The sequence below is a fragment of the Boleophthalmus pectinirostris genome, unplaced genomic scaffold (genome assembly GCF_026225935.1).
Source record: "Boleophthalmus pectinirostris isolate CB_2022bp ecotype Guang Dong unplaced genomic scaffold, ASM2622593v1 HiC_scaffold_1, whole genome shotgun sequence".
NCBI classification, from domain to species: Eukaryota; Metazoa; Chordata; class Actinopteri; order Gobiiformes; family Gobiidae; genus Boleophthalmus; species Boleophthalmus pectinirostris.
In genome coordinates this window covers 12,739,880-12,759,195 of record NW_026570970.1, presented here as the reverse complement: position 1 = coordinate 12,759,195, position 19,316 = coordinate 12,739,880, and the positions used below count along the sequence as shown (strand labels likewise).

General features: G+C 38.0%; 1 protein-coding gene across 1 annotated transcript in view; it reads left to right on the top strand.

Annotated features, from left to right (window-relative positions):
- Window positions 1-19,316, top strand: part of tanc1b (tetratricopeptide repeat, ankyrin repeat and coiled-coil containing 1b) — a 289,556-nt gene that overhangs the window by 141,792 nt on the left and 128,448 nt on the right. The window contains exon 5 of the mRNA XM_055151328.1: window positions 16,620-16,753. Coding sequence (XP_055007303.1) covers window positions 16,620-16,753 — 134 coding nt within the window. The remainder of the gene's footprint in view (window positions 1-16,619; window positions 16,754-19,316) is intronic.

Here is a 19,316-nt window from a genome sequence, read left to right as displayed (position 1 = left end):
GGTATAACATGCCCATGTGAAATATCGGCCCATATCGGCAAGATTTAGGCCGATAGCTGATATGTTTCCAAGTGCCCATATTAGGGCCGTAATTATTAGTCTGTCTAAATTTGTAGGATTTGTGTGTTAAACATGTGAATGAACCAGAAAACTCCAGGTATATTTTTGATGAGGAAACAACATTATAACATAGATCAGAAAATATCTTAATATGGACTATTGCACCAAAACACAAACAACTGTCCAATTCCAATTCAGTTCCTTTATTGTCACACAAGCATCACACACACAGTATTTTAAAAGTGAATAATAGTGTAGAGCACCCACCCTACACCCCTGACACCCACTACGTAAACATTACACCCACTATGTAAACATTAGAATACAGTACTAGTAATCTGGGATGGTGTCATGCAGCTGTCTCCACGTGGCTCTCGTCAGTCTCCGCCCGCTTTGTGTTTTTTCCTGTCTTTCAGTAATGCACCATGATAGATAATCAACTGTCTGGAATAGTGTCAGACAGTTGTTCTCCCAGGATTGCTAACAAACCGTGTTTGTTTGGACAACAACTCAATAGCTCAGTATATCATGTCAATAGCTTACATAGCTTTCAGTCTAATTTTTTTTTTTTCAAATTTATCCACACATTTACATTAAACTGTGTAATATAAAGGCCATTCCTTAACCAGAAGAAATTTAAATCAAGTACAGAGCATTTAAACTCTACAAATTTAGTCCTGGTTTAGTCCTGGTTTTAGTTTTGATTTAGTCCTAGTTTAGTCCTGATTTTAGTCCTGGTTTATTCCTGATTTTAGTCCTGGTTTAGTCCTGGTTTTAGTCCTGGTTTAGTCCTGATTTTAGTCCTGGTGTAGTCCTGGTTTAGTCCTGGTTTTAGTTTTGGTTTAGTCCTGGTTTTAGTCCTGGTTTTAGTCCTGGTTTAGTCCTGATTTTAGTCCTGGTTTAGTCCTGATTTTTGTTTGGTTTAGTCCTGATTTTTGTTTGGTTTTGTCCTGGTTTTAGTCCTGATTTTAGTCCTGGTTTATTCCTGATTTTAGTCCTGGTTTAGTCCTGGTTTTAGTTTTGGTTTAGTCTTGATTTTAGTCCTGGTTTAGTCCTGATTTTAGTCCTGGTGTAGTCCTGGTTTAGTCCTGGTTTTAGTTTTGGTTTAGTCCTGGTTTTAGTCCTGGTTTAGTCCTGATTTTAGTCCTGGTTTAGTCCTGATTTTTGTTTGGTTTTGTCCTGGTTTATTCCTGATTTTAGTCCTGGTTTAGTCCTGGTTTTAGTCCTGGTTTAGTCCTGATTTTAGTCCTGGTTTTAGTCCTTGTTTTAGTCCTCATTTTAGTCCTGGTTTAGTCCTGGTTTTAGTTCTGGCTTAGAGGTGCAGCCTGCATTGCGTACGGGAGGAGGCGCGGTCCACGCAGCGTACGCAAGCCAAAAAAGGTGAGGCGCTAAACTTTGAGTAGGTTTTCAGAATGGCGACATAATTTTACAGCTAAAACACACACACAACAATCACCGATATCAGTACTGCTGCAGATGTGTACAGATGTGGACCATTATTTTTTTCTTTATGTGTATCGCGCCTCCCCAGTGGCTCTTTGGCGCCCCCCAGGGAAGGCGGGCCTCACCTACTGAAAACCACTGCTCTATAACATTTCAGCCAAATCATAAATAAGACATACATTCGGATCCTCGCCTCTCCACAGACCTGACTCATAACTTTATGTGGTTTTGTTGCCACCACATGTGTTATGAAGTGGGACTTAAGGCAATAAACACATTCTCATATTTCGCACAAGGATAAAATGTCCAAACATAGACACTTGATCCAACTCTGACCCTCTTGAACTATTGTCTGTCGGTCTTGAGGTTTATTTTATTTGGTTTGACTTTGCACCATCGGTTTAAACTGTGGTAAACTCCGTACACTTTCCCATGATATGTCTGCACACTGTATTGATTTTGTGCTGTTTGCCTGTGATATGGGAGTGAGTCATGAGCCTGTATCGGGCCTGTGTATTTGACATATGTGTAGGCCTCTATCTGTCTCTGTTGTCACGGTTTGTCATTCAGACACTCGGAGCGTTGGCCGGGTTCCAGGGCGTCTGATTGGTTCTCCCAGGCAACTCATTTCAAGTGGTTTTGAAGGGCCTGTGATGAAGAAGCCTGTCACAAACAAGTAATAAAGATGTGGTGGATGGATTTGATCTGTTTGAGCGTCGAATCTTTGCTTAAACTTAGAAATCGGTGTGGGATTAATTAAAACATACTATATTGCTGATTAGAATAAATGTAGCGTGAGATCCTTTCCCATCATCTCATTGTTGGCCCAAGGAAGCTATGAACTGACTGTAGAATAGAACTGCACAATTTAAGATGAAAAAAACAGAGTGAAATTTTTCTGACAAGTATTGCAGCTATGTTTTGATTAGCAATTTATGTTGAGAAATGACTGAAATATGAATGGCAAAGCTACTAAATTTCTTTTTTCCTTCATAAAAAAGCTGGATATTTCAAAATAATTGTACTCTTTGCGCTTTAATAATTGCGCAAACTTAAATTTCGTGTTGATTGCGATATATTGTGCGGCCCCACTATTGATACTTTGCAGCTGATTCTGTGGGAGTGTGAAGCTGACGGAAAGCACTGCGTCATCTGAAGGTTTGTTACGCAGGTTTGACTTTAATCTGAGCTGTACTTTGACGCAATCTGATTTAGTTGGAACTAAAACAGATGAGATGATTCGTGCTGTTAAACAAGTCTATCACATAAAATTACGGGAACGTACACAATTTTTGGCCGTTTGTGAGCCGATTTTTCACTTGTGCGACTGTTTTTGGGATCGGGCCGACTTTTGTCTTAATCGTGTGTCGTGCTTCGTGTAGTAAACATGGGGTAAGAAGAACCGATTAATATGTCGACCAGCTCCCAATCGGCAATCGTAGGCGCAAGAATATCAAACCTGTTTGAAATCCAGTCGCCTCTCATGAGGGTTTCGCTCTGTTGAATAGGGGTGTGCAAAAATATTGAAATACTGGTATATTGTATCATTTAGTGTGACAATACAGTATCGATATCATGGGCTCCTGTATCGCTATAGCGTCAAGAGTAGTTTTTGGTATATTTTACTAAATTATTTTGTTACAGCGCTACAGTTTTGGTGCTTGTTTAGAGGAAGAAACATTTGACATTTTCACTGTTTTGATGATTAAAATGTTTGTGTTTCATATTAACTTCGAACAAGAAGTGGTTTCACAAAGACTTTTAGTATCACAGGCATCATTTAGCCATTATTTTTTATTGAACCGTATCGAATCAAACTGAAATATATCGTATTGAATCGAGATATGTATTGTATCGGCAACTTCTGAATGATACCCAGCCCTACTGTTGAAGTAATTCCATGAGCTGTGAATTTTTAAACCCGCAATTTGGTCGTACAATTTGAGCTGGCGGCTGAGTGAAACGTCCGGAATTATTCACTCACCTTTTTGTTGAAAAAGTTAAACACCTAAACAGGACCATGAATGTTCGTTTTGATCACAGACTCCTGATTATGTATTGTTTAAATACATGTTTTATTGTTTCTTGACTTTTCAGACAATTTTATAAGCTTTTTTGGGGTGTTAAAGGTGCACTATGTAACTTTTCTGGTTAGTGTCTATCAAATGCTTTTCTCCATGGAAATGTCATTGCTCTGCCTGGAATGTTCCGCAGTATAACATTAAACAGCTCTACCTTAAATTGATTAAATTACAGCTTGTTTTGTAGCTCAAAAATCCCTAGACAAAAAGCATTCTTCTGTAAGTGGGGTGCCTCGCCACGCCACAGATCTGACCTGTCGCTTGGTTCTGGTTTGGTCTCCACGGACATAGAAAGGTTCAACCATACTGTGAAACATTCTAGACAAATGGCAATAACATCTACACAGAGAAAAGCTTTTGATGGACTCTCTACCAGAAAAGTTACACAATGCACTTTAAAGATTGGGAAAAACAACATTTTAACATAGCAAATTGTCAAAATAGTCAATTAAATTTGTATATTTGTCCTTTTGGTCAAAATTGAGCTCTGATTAGATGTTGACTTTGAATCTCCACCCTTTTGTACATCAGTAAAACTTCAAAACCAAAACTTTTGTCAGGTTGAAGCAATTATCCAAATGGCTGGTTCTCTCCGGTGATGAGTTGTGGTGATGTGAAAGGTGCCCTCTTCTATAATCTCTACCTGTCCACTACTGGGCCTGCTGCTGTGTACTCGGAGTATTCAACCATAAAATACGTCACATCCACGATATGACTGCAAATATATGTCGAGTTTATGGTCGTGGTGAAACTAAATATTCTTTAAAGGTGCATTATGTAACTTTTCTGGTGGGAGGATATGTTTTTGCTTTGTCTGGATTGTTTCACAGTGTGGTTTTAAACTTTTCTATATTCATGGAGACCAAACCAGAACAAGTTACAGGTCAGATCTGTGGAGAGGCGAACCCACTCACAGTCAGAATGCGTATTTTTGAGCTATAAACCCACTTCTAATTGAATAAATGTAAGGTAGAGCTGTTTAAAGTCATACTGTGGAACATTCCAAGCAGATGACGGACCCCGTACCAAAAAGTTACATAGTGCACCTTTAAGGTACTTTTGTAAATAGTGAATTGAATACAAGCAGGATTGTGCATTATTGTTCTACAGCCTTCACTGAGCTAATTTCCAGCAGACCAGTGACATTTCAATGGTTAGAATGGGCCATAGTTTTCAGATTTTCTCAGTTTCCTACTTTGAAATTAATTGTGTACATATGGCACTTTATTGTACATGAGAATGCATTGATCTGTTTTGATTTAAAACAGTGGGTTTCTTTTATTTCACTCTAGTCATAAAGCAGTAAAACCAAGTTGGACAGATGTTCTTTGATGGTGAATGAACTATAAATAGTGTGCAGAGTTACGTCATTATTGTTGATGAAAAAGTAAAGTAAATCAGTTAGATATGCCCCAGTAAAGATATTCTCAAGTGATAACAAAATCTGTAACCTATAATTGCCAATATCAAGGTTTTGCAGTTTCCTGAATGGTCTTATAGCAAACTTCACAGAATTAGTTTTCAACTTTGTAGACTCTTGAGAGCTTTAAGACATGTTAAAATGCTGTTACCTTTGAGTACCATATTTTTCGGACTAGAAGTCTCTCCAGACTATAAGTCACAGTTTTTGGGGGAAATGTATTTTATAAAATCAGAGACCAGGAGTCGTCATTTCACCTTTAAAAGCAAGTTATAGTAATAACAGTAGAACAGAGAACAACACGGTGTTAACGTAACATATTACCAAACTCTCGATCTCACTCCAAATCACAAAGCATCTAAGCATCAGTTCCAGTTAGAATTATTCCGGCCTTTCTGAATCCCGACAGGATGGTTTTGGTTGTCACTGAAGTCCAGGCTTTGTTGATCCATCCTTCCAGGAAAGTTGCATGGTGCATCCTCCTGGTGGTCACAAGTTTCTTGCACACTCCAAACTTTCTTTCTGCTTCTCAGTTACTGTTTTCGGCTGCATATTTCACTATTTGCAGCTTGAAAAATATGATTTTCTTTTTGGGGGTATTTGTGTTCAGTCTTCTCAGTTGTTTTAATAAGTTTGTTTTAATTGGTACAGAAGTAATTGTGCGGTCGACTGACATGATACAGACAGGACAGTGGCTCTTTCTGCAGGAGACATGTGCAGTAGAGTCAAGTGACAGTGTTACAGGAGTAACAGGAGCAGCAGTGTGAAAATGTTAATATATAAGTCGCAGGACCACCTAAACCATGAAAAAAAGTGCAACTTCTAGTCCGAAAAATACGGTAATCCTTTATTATTAGTCTGTCTACATCTCCAAAGCTCACAAAGCTCTGTTCCACCTTGTGATGTCTTGAAGCGATAGTTTTCACGTTAATAGCTCCTTTTACCTTATGCTGAAATGATCCAAATGATTCTAGTGAATGTGTATGGAGTTTAAAAACACAGTGGAGACACTACATATACACAAGGTAGAACAGCTGTGTTTTCTGTTTGAGAAAAAAACACAGTCTAAATATGGAGGATTTGTGTGTTAAACATGTGTGAATAAAACAAAACTCGACTCCAGGTTTGTTTTTGATGAGGAAACAACATTATAACATACTGTAGATCAGAAAACTGCATAATATGGGCCCTGGAAAATATTTTCTAGCAAAACACTGACAGATTTGTAACTGTTCAAGCTGCTTATTATGTACCTCGACTCATCCACACAACCAAATATTTTGACACTTTAGACATGTTTCATTTTTATGACGCAAACATTGATTCGCTGTTTGAATTGCAGACTGTACAATAGATTCAGAATGGAAGCTCAAGAACCCAAGGCTGTCTTTTGTACCAGCCTAGTAAACAAGCTTTTCACTTCAAACACCATTCATTCCTATTGCAGCCCCTCTACATTTGATCTTAACCCGCACGTACTTCGTTTGAGAAAATTATATATCGCTTTATAATCCAATATTTATCACCATCTTTCAAAAATCTGCTCTAAAACTCTGCAGTTCATTTTGTGATCCTGTAGCCTTGAGTCTTTTCACTAACGGATTAGGATGATTTCAAAAGGTTACATGCTCTTTTCCACCTTGGGACGTCATGAAGCGGTAGTTTTTATGTTAACAGCTACATTTTACCTTGTGTTCTGTAGCTATTGGCAATTTCAGGGCTGAAATCGACTGATGATTCAAGTGAAGGTGTATGGAGTTTAAAAATGCAGTGAATCATTTACTGTATTAACTCTTTACATCAAAAGGTGGAACAGAGTAAGGCTGTGAAATTAATCGAATTTTTATCGCTATTTTGGTTTGTGTGTCAAACGATCTCTAAACTCATATAATCGAGTTGAAACAAAAGATTAACAAGGTTTATTTGGGGATATTTTTTTATATAAATAAGTATATTTGTTTTATTGTTTAAATATAGAGGTTGTAGAACAGCTGGAAATATAGTTTATTTTGGATACATTTATGTTTTTCAAAGCCTTAGTTCATGTTCAAAGTAGATTTGATTCATTTTATGTTTTATACATCACAAAACTGCTCTGAACATAGTTGTAGTCTATTTTTATTTTCAGTTTGAAAGTTTTGCGTAAATTATCAATAATTTTTTTTTTTTTTGAGGGAAATGCTGAATAAATTTCTCTCCAGTGACCAGGTCAGGATTCGGAATACACCAGAAGGTTCACAAAAATCCCGGAAGTGCGAGTTCGTTCATCAGCCAATCAGCGAAGAGCCAGACATTCTGTGTTTGCGACGATTCCCGAGATCGAGGATTTAAAACCGGAACAAAGAGAATGTTTGGTGAATTTTATCAAGGGGAAAGACGTTACTGCCCTTCTTCCTACAGGATTTGGGAAAAGCTTAGTATCCCAGTTAGCCCCGTTAGCGGTGCATTACATACGTCACAACCAAATAGCAGCAATTGGTTAAATAAAAAAAGTTTCCGCCTACTATCAAGTGAACAAATTCTAATGCTGCAAGGTCAGACAGTTTCTACGAAGTGAAACCGTCTGATTAATCAGGCTAGATAAATGCATCATGTAACTAAAAAATAATTGTTTGAATAATCGCGATTTCAATATTGACCAAAATAATCGTGATAATGATTTTTTTCTATAATCGAGCAGCTCTAGAACAGTTTGGGAGAAGAACTCATCTTAAATATGCAGGATTTGCGTGTTAAACGTGTGAAACAAAACACGACTCCAGCAGATATTTTTACTTTGAGAAAATTATTTATCGCTTTCTAACCCAATATTTATCACCATCACCATCTTTTAAAAATCAACTCTTACTTTTTGGGGATCATTTTGTGAGATATTTTAGTCTTGAATCTTTTTTGAAATGCATTCAAACGGATAGGTATGATTTCAAAAGGTTACACGAGTGCACCTTTTGCTTTGTACCACGGAGGATCCTTAGGCCTGTTTATAATTAATTCTGCGTGTCCTTCAAGCTTCGGAGAACATCGCTGTCTTCACATCAAAGTGTTTTCGTAGAAGAACTGGCACAGTGGAGCTGTAAAGGCGCTGTGCCTGATTTTTACTGTCAAAACACAACTAGTTCATTTTAAATTGTGTGCAGAGGTCCAGTGGTTCCTCACTTGCCTTATGCATTTTGAGTTCCCTAATTATTCACTGCAAGTGCTTTTCACAGCTCTCAGGGATCATAGTGGAGGTTTGCAGTAACATTAAAGCTAACAACTAGCATGCTCAAGCACACTTCCTGATCATCAGACAGTAAAACTCATGCAAATCAGTTCTGGGCCTTTAATTGGAGACACAACAGGCAGTTTTTTGTCAGTTTTGCTTTGCCAAAATGCATTTATTGAATCAATCAAGTTCAAAGTTTTAAATCCAAAAAGCAAAAAGTCCGTAGTTGAATTTTTAGGCAAATTTTCATACAAAGGCTGCGTTTATATGATAACGGTCTGAACAGAAGATTTTTGTTTTTTTAAGCCCCAAAAACGTCATCACTGTCTAACGAAAGGCACTTCTGATAAAATATTTTGTCGTTTTTACCCTCCAACGTTCTTGTGTAAACAGACCCTAAATTATTCAAAGTCCAAAGTTATCCAAAATGAAAATGTCAAAAGATGAACCTTCCTTTTTCAGATTTATATGTTCCCAATATGTGCAAGTTTGAACATTTTTACATATAAAATATCCCATTTCTATATTAATACATTATATGATGATATATTTTTATAAAAGTATATTTTTTCCTATTAATTTGCAGTGCCAACTCTAGCCAAACATGAGAAAAATCAAACATACTTCACAAAGCCATATAAAGTCAAAATGACGGCAACTTTGACTCATAAAAACAGTGTATGTATTATGTATTTCACATTATGGTCCGGTGGCCTGTGTGGGTCATTTGTCATGTGCGTATAAACCTCCTGAGAACACTGACCTCATGCGATATTCTTTATTATTGAGCTCATAAAAGTTTCCTTGACCAGTAGCAGCGCAGCAGGAGCTTTACGGCGAATGGAAGGAAAGCGTTAGTCACCCTGTAGTCACAGAGCCTCGGATTACAAATGGGACTGTAGATCAGTGGGTGCTTGTGTTGGAATTATTGTTGTTGTAAATTTTGATCTTTCACGTCCAAATATAATAATGATAGATCTTAACTGAAGCGTATTTTGAGATCTTGCGTGATTATTTTGTTTTTAATATGAAATTGCTTTGCCTGATTTTCCACAGTATGGCCACCTAGAGCCTCCACTCAATTTCATTTCTCTCCAGCGACTAGGTCAGGAATCAGAATACTCTAGACCATGCATGTCCAAACTATGGCGTGTAGGCCAAATGCGGCCCTCAGACAAATTTTTCTTGGCCCTCAGGCTTCCAGATGAATTGGCTTTCTACTGCAAGTTTTTTTTTAAATCTACTTTGATAAAGCTCATATTTAATATTTAGTCTGTGGTTTTTAGGATCTTAGCATGAATAAAGACTGATGGCTCATTCTAACGTGTTAAACATGCACATATTTCAATTATTCACTGTATTGAGCACCAGTTTACAGCCCTCCATCAGCCCTCTGCTTCATCTGTGTTTATACATGTGGCCCTTGATGAAAAATGTTTGGACACCCCTGCTCTAGACGTTTTGCAAGAACCCCAGAAGTTGTCGACAGCTCACCGGCCAATCAGTGAAGAGCTTTGAAGCCATGACGTCAAACTCAAGCACCTGTCTGGGTCCCTTTTGTGTTACAGCACAACAGTAAACAAAGTGGTTGAGATGGATGTAGATGAAGCCATACGTTCTGTGTTGGCAACAATTCCCGAGATTGGCGATTTAAAGCCAGAACAAAGAGAATGTTTGGTGAATTTTATCAAGGGGAAAGACGTTATTTCCCTTCTTCCTACAGGATTTGGTGCATTGCATACGTCACGACCAAATAGCAGCGACTGGTCAAATTAAAAATGTACTTGCCTACGGTCGAACAAATGAATCCCAATCCTGCGAGATTAGGCTAATTAAACATATCTATTCAGACATTATGTAGTTATGGGCATTTTTAATTGCTCAGAAGTACTTTTCAAAACATGCATTCTTGCTGTGAGTAGCAGTCGCCTCTCCATAGATCTGGTTTCTTCAGGGAGACACGGGGAGAAACATGGGAGTCGAACCCAGAACCTTCTTGCTGTGCGACTATATTTTGCAGTACTTTGGTCTTTTTGCACTTCAAATATAAACTATTAGAGGCACATTGTGTAACTTTTCTGGTGGTTTTGTCTGGAATGTTTCACAGTATGGTATTCAACCTTTCTATCTTCTTGGAGACCAAACTGGACCAAGTTACAGGTCAGATCTGTGGAGAGGAAACCCTGCTCACAGTCAGAATGCCTGTATCTCTAGGTATTTTTGAGCTATAATATCACCTGTAATTTAATAAATGTAAAGTTGACCTATTTAATATTATACTTTGGAACATTTCGGACAAAGCAGTAATATCTTCATGGAAAAAAAAAGCATTTGGCACCTTTAAGTTTTTACTCTGTTTAGGATTAGCCATCATTTGAGACCTTTAACTACCACATTTGTAAAGGAAAATCTGAGATGTTACTTTGTGGAAAAAGTTCAAGAACCACCAGCCAATGTACGACAGCATGAGGCCTTGAATAATTAATACTGTATAACTATTAGAAATGCACTACTCCAAGTTTTCCAGTCCCAGTATTGATTTTGATACTTGGATGTTCAGTAACCGCTAGAATCCAATATCAACCTACCAACGGTGCGGCGCCGGTATCTCAAAACAAAGTGAATATATGAACTGATCCAAATCAATAAAAATATTCTCATTTTTAGTATCAATATCAGGAACTCTGCAGTAACAGTATAGTGAAGGAGGGCAGAAAGAAAATGCTTACACGACTTAAACGAAGAAATATCTGCTAGAAATATGACATTATTTTTGCATAAAGAGGTGGTATTATGCAAAATCAACTGTTTGAGATTTCTACTAATTTCAGTTCAATGTTTTTATATCTCCATGCATGTTTGAGTAATCTAGCGATCTCTCCCTTGCCCTCTTTGAACTCGTTATGGTTGGCTGCATGATTCTGGACATGGATAACGCACTAGCCGCCACGTTCCAAGTAGGAAGTTTGCTTGTGGTTGGTTCCAGCTCCTTCTGACCCTGGCTCCCATTGGCTTCCATTGGAATACTGTCACACCTCTCTCTGTAACCGCTGTAGAGATCTTTGTTATTTTGGTCTTAAAATGTTCACTCAACATGATTAGGACTGGGTATTATTCAGAAGTTTCCGATATGATACATACTGCGATACATAGGCCACGATACAATACATATCTCGATACAGTGAGCTTTCGATCTGATATGATTTATTATGATATATTTGATATGATATATTTCAAGTTGATACAGTTCAATAAAATATAATGTCTAATTTACTATCATGGCTGTGATACTAAAAGTCTTTATTAAACCAGTTATTGTGCAAAGTTCATATGAAAAACAACATTTTAATAATCAAAACAGTGAATATGTCAAATGTGCTGCATCAATGAGTTTACTTCCACTAAACAAGCAATAAAACTGTAGCACTGTAACAAAATAATTTAGTAAAATACAACAAAAAATACTCTTGGCCATATATCGATACAGCAGCCCCTGATATTGATACTGTATCGTCACATTAAATGATACTACATATCGATATTTCAATATTTTTCACACCCCTATACATGATCCTGGGCTTTTTTATTTCGTTATTTTGTTCATAAAAAAAATATATATATATTCCTAATAAAGAGATTAAGAGTCCGTTAGCATCGTGAGCTTCATTTGACTGGAGCTGAATGCTATCGGTGTTTCCTGCAGCACTTTATTGTTAAGGCTCTTGACAACAAGTGACTCCCGGCTTAACTACGTCCCTCTAAACCACGTGAATTCTCGTAAAACTACGGTCGTTGTTGTTGCACGGAAGCTCTCCTGCTCCTCACTTTTTCATCAGCACTGCTTTGCCTAACCAGTTTTCTGTCGGAAACACTGGCTATGCGTGACGTCACACTCGCTTAGTCCACTTCTTTATACAGTCTATGGTCCAATGCTCAGCCCACAAGCTTCCTGCATGACATTTTTCCATAAATATAATAAGGCCGGGTTGGAATCACATCACCCTGAGATTACAGCAGAGAGAGCCTGGCTCCTCCTGAACCCTTCGCAGCTTCTGGTCTTCGGGTCTGTTGCATCCATCGCCTAGTGACTGTGGATCCGGATGCCTGCTTGCCTACGTTAGGTTAACTCCACACCCCTCCCCTGTTGCTAGTCTTGTGAAATGTTTGGACTGTGTTTGGACTGTAAGGTGTTGTTTTTTTGTACTCTACCATACTATGCCCTGATAGGAGCATGGCCTGGGGCTGTTCTCTCTTTTTTTTTTTTTTTCCTCCTCCTATCCTCATGTTATGCTGCAGTATTTATTCATTATCATTACCTGCTACCTGTCTTCCGGTCCAGTCCATGTACAGTTGTCTCCTCCATGTCATATTGTAGTGTATTGTAGGCAATGTTGGGAAGGATACTTTTAAAATGTATTCCACTGCATATTACAGATTACATACCCCAAAATGTAGTTTGTAATGTAATCCATTAAGATACTTAATGTCAGTAACGTAATCTGAATACTTTGGATTGCTTGATTTGCTGTAGAGAAGCAAAGATGAGGAAATCTTCTCATAAGATGTTTTGTCTGATAAAAGAAAATAAAACACAGACTTAACCAAATTAAAAATATTATTGTTAGAAGAAGAGGAAAAATGCTGTTAAATCCTGTTTTAGACCTGGTTTTAGACCTGGTTTTTAGTCCTTGTTTAATCCTGGTTTAGATCTGGTTTGGACCTGGTTTGGACCTGGTTTAGACCTGGTTTAATCCTGGTTTAGACCTGGTTTTAGTCCTAGTTTAGTCTTGGTTTAGACCTAGTTTAGACCTGGTTTTAGACCTGGTTTTAAACCTGGTTTAGACCTGGTTTGGACCTGGTTCAGTGTCCGGCAATGAGTGGAATTACCAGGAAAAAAAAAAAAAGGGGATATAACCCGAAATGTAAAAACAAGTAAATGCTGCCATGTAATCAATTTATTTCAACAAAATAACTGTAATCCAATTACCACTCACTGAAACAGTAACTGTAACCGAATACAGTTACTCATAATTTGTACCCTGATTACGTAACTCCGGTACATGTAATCTGTTACTCCCCAACGCTGATTGTAGGTTCGTAACATACGGATGAGGTGACAGGTCCAATTTCGATTCTTTTGCATGTACATGTGAAGAAATTGACAAATAAAGGCCATTAATCATTCATCCAAAAACATGATCTAAAACTATACACTACAAATGAAACACGAGCATAGAATTATAACACTTTACTAACTTTAATGACATTTCTTTCAACTGCATATTCGTACAAAGATTCTACTCACAAGCCGTGTACAGTCTGGTCACATGGTCCATCTTATGATCACATCGCTGCTCGCATGACCCAAGTGACCACAGATGGCTACTGCAGTTAGAGCTGGAAGCCTTTTCTCCTTATGTCTTGTATTATTGACTGACTGCATTCTTTTCGTAATAATACTTAAGGTTAGGCCAGTAGGCATGTTTGTTATTTAATCACATTTTCTTGTCAGGTTTATTAATACGCGTGGAGGAGAGAGGTTAGAGGAGAGCGGAGGGGCAGGTACTGACGGAGAACTGCATAATAAGCTTTTGTACGGGGAAAATATGTCTTTATTTTCACGTCTTTGGTTCATTTGTTACAGTTGAATACGAACGTCAGATCCATCATCGAGGAAAAGGTGTTTTGGGTTGTAACTGGTCCGATCTGGTGGACAACATGAGTGGAAATGTAATGTGCTGATCATTAAAGCGAAGGGAAACTTTTGAATGGATCTTAAATGTAGTGTATGTTGTATTTGAAAATATGTCTTGCCCCAAAATAGATAACTTGTATAAGCGAGTTTCTGCTGACGTCATTGTTATTAAAAGCCCGCGTTGCATGCTGGGAAATATTTTGGTCGGAGGAAAGAAACACGATAGCGGTCAAACACAGTGTGTAACCTCGCGTATTTATCCCCAATAATGGTAAATTCCTGCTGCATTATTGGATACACAAATAGAAGCACGGAAGAAGGAAAATGTATTTTTTGTATTCTGAGTGAAAAGAACCGCTAACGGTGAATTAAATGGCTTTCAAACATTCGCAGAGCAAACGTAGAAGATCCAAGCAAACTGTGGACTCCAACAAGTTCAACAACGCATCGAGACTCTTGGAGGTTTTCATCTTTTCTGCTGTGAATGGCCCAGGAGTTTCCACCAAGTCATTGTGGATATCGCCCAAGTGAATATTTGTCCAGGTATTTGGCGATTCCGACCAGAAATTTGGTTTGGTCCAGGCTTTGTAGGGATTGAAAAGGGTGATTTGGCTCCATCGATGCTTATGACCAATTTCTGGTCAAATCGTCTTGGGTCCTCTGCCGTCAGAGTGGATAAATAACCGGGATCAATACCCTTTACGTGCTTTCTTGCTCCGTCTGTCATATTGAATTAGTGTTTCTTGCCGCCGACCAAAATAATTCCCAGCATGCAACGGGCGCTTTTGTCAACAATGAAACTCGCCTATAAGCAGCTCTTGAGGTCAACATATGTCTGCTGTGTGCTGTCTGCATCTAATAATACTGTTTCATTGGCCAGTAATCGGGAAGTGTGCTGAAAGTTCTTTGAAAGTCATCTCGGTAACTAATTAGGATGAGTAAGAATCAGGTATAGCAACTTTAGCAACCAGGGAGAAATACATACAGTAGCTCATGATCCTTTGCTTTGTTTACACCCTCCATCTTCTTATATTTTTCTGTTTCCAGATATACTTTACATTTGATTGTGAAATTGCATCATAAAATGTGAAAGATGTGATTTTTGTCTTTGCCTTGTTTACACCGGAGAAATCGTGGCAGAACTTCAATTTTCTGCCCTCTGTGGAACTAGTAAAGAAATTATCAAAACACTTTTTAAAAACTAATTACAAAATTATGAAATATGCCAAACTTTTCTAATAGTTACTACAACTGGTTTAGAAATACAAAAGGAAAAGACCCTGGTGTGCTTTGTAACTTTTCTGGTGAAAGATGTTATTGCTTTGCCTGAAATGTTCTAAAATCTGGCATTAGACTCATTTACCTCCAAGGAGACAAACAGGAGACAGCCACGACACCAGACCAAGTTACAGATCAGATCTCTGGAGATGCAACCCTAATCATTAAGAAGGGCATATTTTTGGCCAACATACAATATATAACAATTAGGGGTGTAACGGTACATGTATTCGTGCTGGACTGTTTCGGTACGAGATGTTCGGTTTGGTGCAGGGCTGTGCACGAGTGAGTTGCTCAATTTGTTTGTGTTTACATTCCGCCACTACATGTGCAGCTATACGGAAGGCTTGGCTCTTTAATATTCACAAGAGAACTCGTCCGTGGTTGGGGTGGCAGTGTTTCCCGCAGAGCTTTATAGTTAGGGCGGCCACCTTGACAACAATTGTCCCTCATCTTGACTACATCCCTCCAAACCACGTGAATCCTCACAAAACTACGGTTGTCGTGCGCCGGTCCTTATTTTCACCTTTCTTCGGCACGGACATTGTAACTGCCAGCAGATCCGCACGTAACAACAGCACTTGCAACTTGTGACAATGTTATAACAAGTTGTTTTTTCTGTCCAAAAATATGAAGATTGAGTAAAACTTGGTGCTAGAACTTTTAGTGCTGCGCTTTACTTTTTGAAAAGTTTTGTTTACTGTTTACAAGGAATTTATATTTTGTAATATTTCATACATTTGTTGCTTATTTGAGATTTTTTTTTATTTAACTTATTAATATTACCAAGCAGCACATTGCATTTATTTTATTTAACTGTTTAATTGCTGGTTTAATAAAAACACGAATAAGCAACAAGCAAATGGTTTTGCATTTTGATCCCATACTGTACCGAAAATGAACCGAACTGTGACCTCACAGCTGTGGTACATACCGAACCATGATTTTTGTGTACCATTACACCCCTAATATCATTATATAAGTTTAATAATACATCTCAGAAGGCAGATTCCCAACCAGAAAAGTTACATGGTGCACCTTTAAACACATTTAGGGCAGCAACTTTTCACTAAACAAAAACTTACTCTGAACACATTTCCAAATATGCTTTAAAATGTATGATTCCTATGCTCCCATACTTTCTTTTTATCCATACACAAAACCCCACTGTCTTTCCAGTCTATTCTCTCTCCCTCTCTCCCTCTCTCTCTCTTTCTCTTTCTCTCTCTCTCTCTCTCTTTCTCTCTTTCTCTCTCTCTCTTTCTCTCTTTCTCTCTCTCTCTTTCTTCCCTGCACCACACTGGCAGCAGCTGGAGTCCACGCCGATGCATTCTCTCAGACCGGTCCGGAGTAGGTCCTCTCCTGACACTCTCCCTCTCTTTCTCCCTTCCTTTTTCTCACTCACTCCCCTCTCTCTCTCTCTCTCTGTTTCTGTAGAGTTCCAAGCGGACAAACCCACCAGCCCCTCCTCCCCCGCCACTCAAGAACTGATGACAAGGTTGGGCTTTCTACTGGGAGAAGGTATCCCCGGCACGGCGCGCATACCTATGGACGACAAGAATGAAAAGAAGGTATTTGATGATTTTTTTTTTTTTTCCCTCCGTTCTCTCCTCCTCCCTCTCCCCCTCTCCCTCCTCCTCTCCCTCTCTCTCTCTCCAAACAGCAGCTGCAGCATTCAGAGCTAGAGGAGAGGATGAGAGGAGAGCCGCCTTGCCACTACCGAATGGATTTTTATATTTGATTACATTTTTACGGGTTTCAAACTACTCGCAAATTGGGATTTTTAGCCGGAAACTTTGGAAGCCGTTTTCTTACTGGAATTTATCACGGTAATGCAGTATGTTTGTGGAAGATTTAGGCTTCACACTATATGCCAAGTTATAGGTTTGGAGAATATTTATTTATAGTTTTATCAGGGCTTTAACTTCGCGATATAGATGGAAACTTTCAAAGGAGCACTTTCACGCTACAAATATCAAGATCAGCTACTAGTTTTTAATTTGACAAGTACTATTAAGGATTATTCTTTTAGATAGATAGATAGATAGATAGATAATAGATAAATAGATGGATAGATAAAAGCTCTATTGATCCCAAAGGACATTCAATTTTGAGCAGCAATAATGAAACTTAATAATAATAATATAATACAGCAGTGATTTACCATTAATGTGATGTGTTATATAATGTAAAATGAAAGTTATAGCTTATTTTTGTTTCCAAACCATTTTCTGATGTGTTGGCAATGAATGTTCACCTATTAAATTAATCATCATTGTGTTTTAATTCCAATCTGGACTATACAGACTCGAAAACACCTGCGAAAACATGCTTTGTAAAAAAGAGGGAGGCATTATTTAAGCAAAAGGAATAAACATATAGCACAAAATAATAGTATTTGTTTGTTACACCATGTGGTCTTACTCTAATTCTGATAAAACACAAGATGAAACTGTTCAGGAAATCAAATTCAAATTCAAATTTTATCCATTTATGTGATTTTCAGGAGTAGTTTCAAAACTAGTTTTAGCATCAATTAGTATCTGATCTTTTCAGTATTTTAGACTACCCTAGCACTTTCTTTTATGCCAGCTTGTACCCATACTGCAGCCTTATTGTAGAACTTGTTGTTATCCCATTTCAACCTTTGTTAGTTTGATTTGTGTATTTATTTTGGGCAAGTCAGAAATGTACCTTCTTTTACAATTGAACATATAACATTAATGAAATCATAGCAGAAATAACAAAAAAACTGGCTCAAAAAGGAGTGGGAAGAAGAAAATTAATTTAATCCCACCCCCCTTTTCTAAAGTTGTAGTTGAAAACGTGTTTTAAAAATCTCACTGTTCATTAGATATGATAATTTAATCAACTAGTCAACTACCAAAATGGCTCACTGCTTTTACACCAGATTTGTCCATACTGCAGCCTTATCGTAGCACTTGTTGAAACCCCAAAGCAGTTTGGGTTGCCAAGCTCAGTCCATTAGCCTGTGGGAAACTGGAGCGCTCTTCTGGACCCTGTAACAGGAGCACCCCAGGACGACTCCAGAAATAGAGTTATGTTATAGAGTTATGTTAGAAAACGGACCTGGACATTGTGCAGCTCTGGGACCACATACGACCCTCTGACCAGCCCGTTTAAGCTCAATTGGAATTACAAAATAAACATGTTGTATAATTTTACCTCATGTATGGACTAAAGCTGCACTGCTTTTATTTTAGAGGTGTTTTTGTAAGACAGTTTTTGTAAGGCAGCCTCACTTTTTCACTACTTAGTCATAACATAAAGTCTTACCAGCTTGTCAAAATAATGTTATTTACTGCTTTTTATAAAGAAATACAGTTAATATAATGTAAGGCAGCCTCACTTTTTCACTACTTAGTCATAACATAAAGTCTTACCAGCTTGTCAAAATAATGTTATTTACTGCTTTTTATAAAGAAATACAGTTAATATAATGAAGAATTTAGTTAATTTTTGGAGTTTTGGCCTGGCCCTCCACAATATTTTCAGTTTCTCATGTGGCCCCATGGAAAAAATAAATGCCCACCCCTGTTATAGAGTCATGTTATTAAGTTACGTTATAGAGATATGTTAAATAGTTATGTTATAGAGTCATGTAATAGTGTTATGTTATAGAATTATTATGATATAGAGTTATTTATAGTGTTATGTTATGTGTTTGTTATAGAGTTATGATATAGAGTTAAGTTTTAGTGTTTTTTAATAGTGTTATGTTATAGAGTTATGTCCGTGAGTTATGTCAGGTCACTGTGTTTGGCCCTGATAATTACAACATGATCTTCTTAAAGAGCAGAGCCAGGAGTGATTCATCTCACGAGGCCTGAAGGAGAGAAGGAGAGGAGGAGAGAAAGAGAGAAGAAGAGGAGGAGGAGAGACACTAGACAGGCAGCTGGGGAAATTTTAGACGCCAATGTTAATTTGCTGAGTAACAAATTAGACTGGTGTGGCGCTTTGGTAGGGCTAGAATCAATGTTTACTATTTTAATATTGGGATTTGCTCTGTGAGATCAAGTAGATTATCACACACTGTAAACAAGGCGGCGATGGTGCGGTGAGTTAAGACTTTGTCAGCCAACTGCAGGGTAACCGGTTTAAATCTCCAAACGC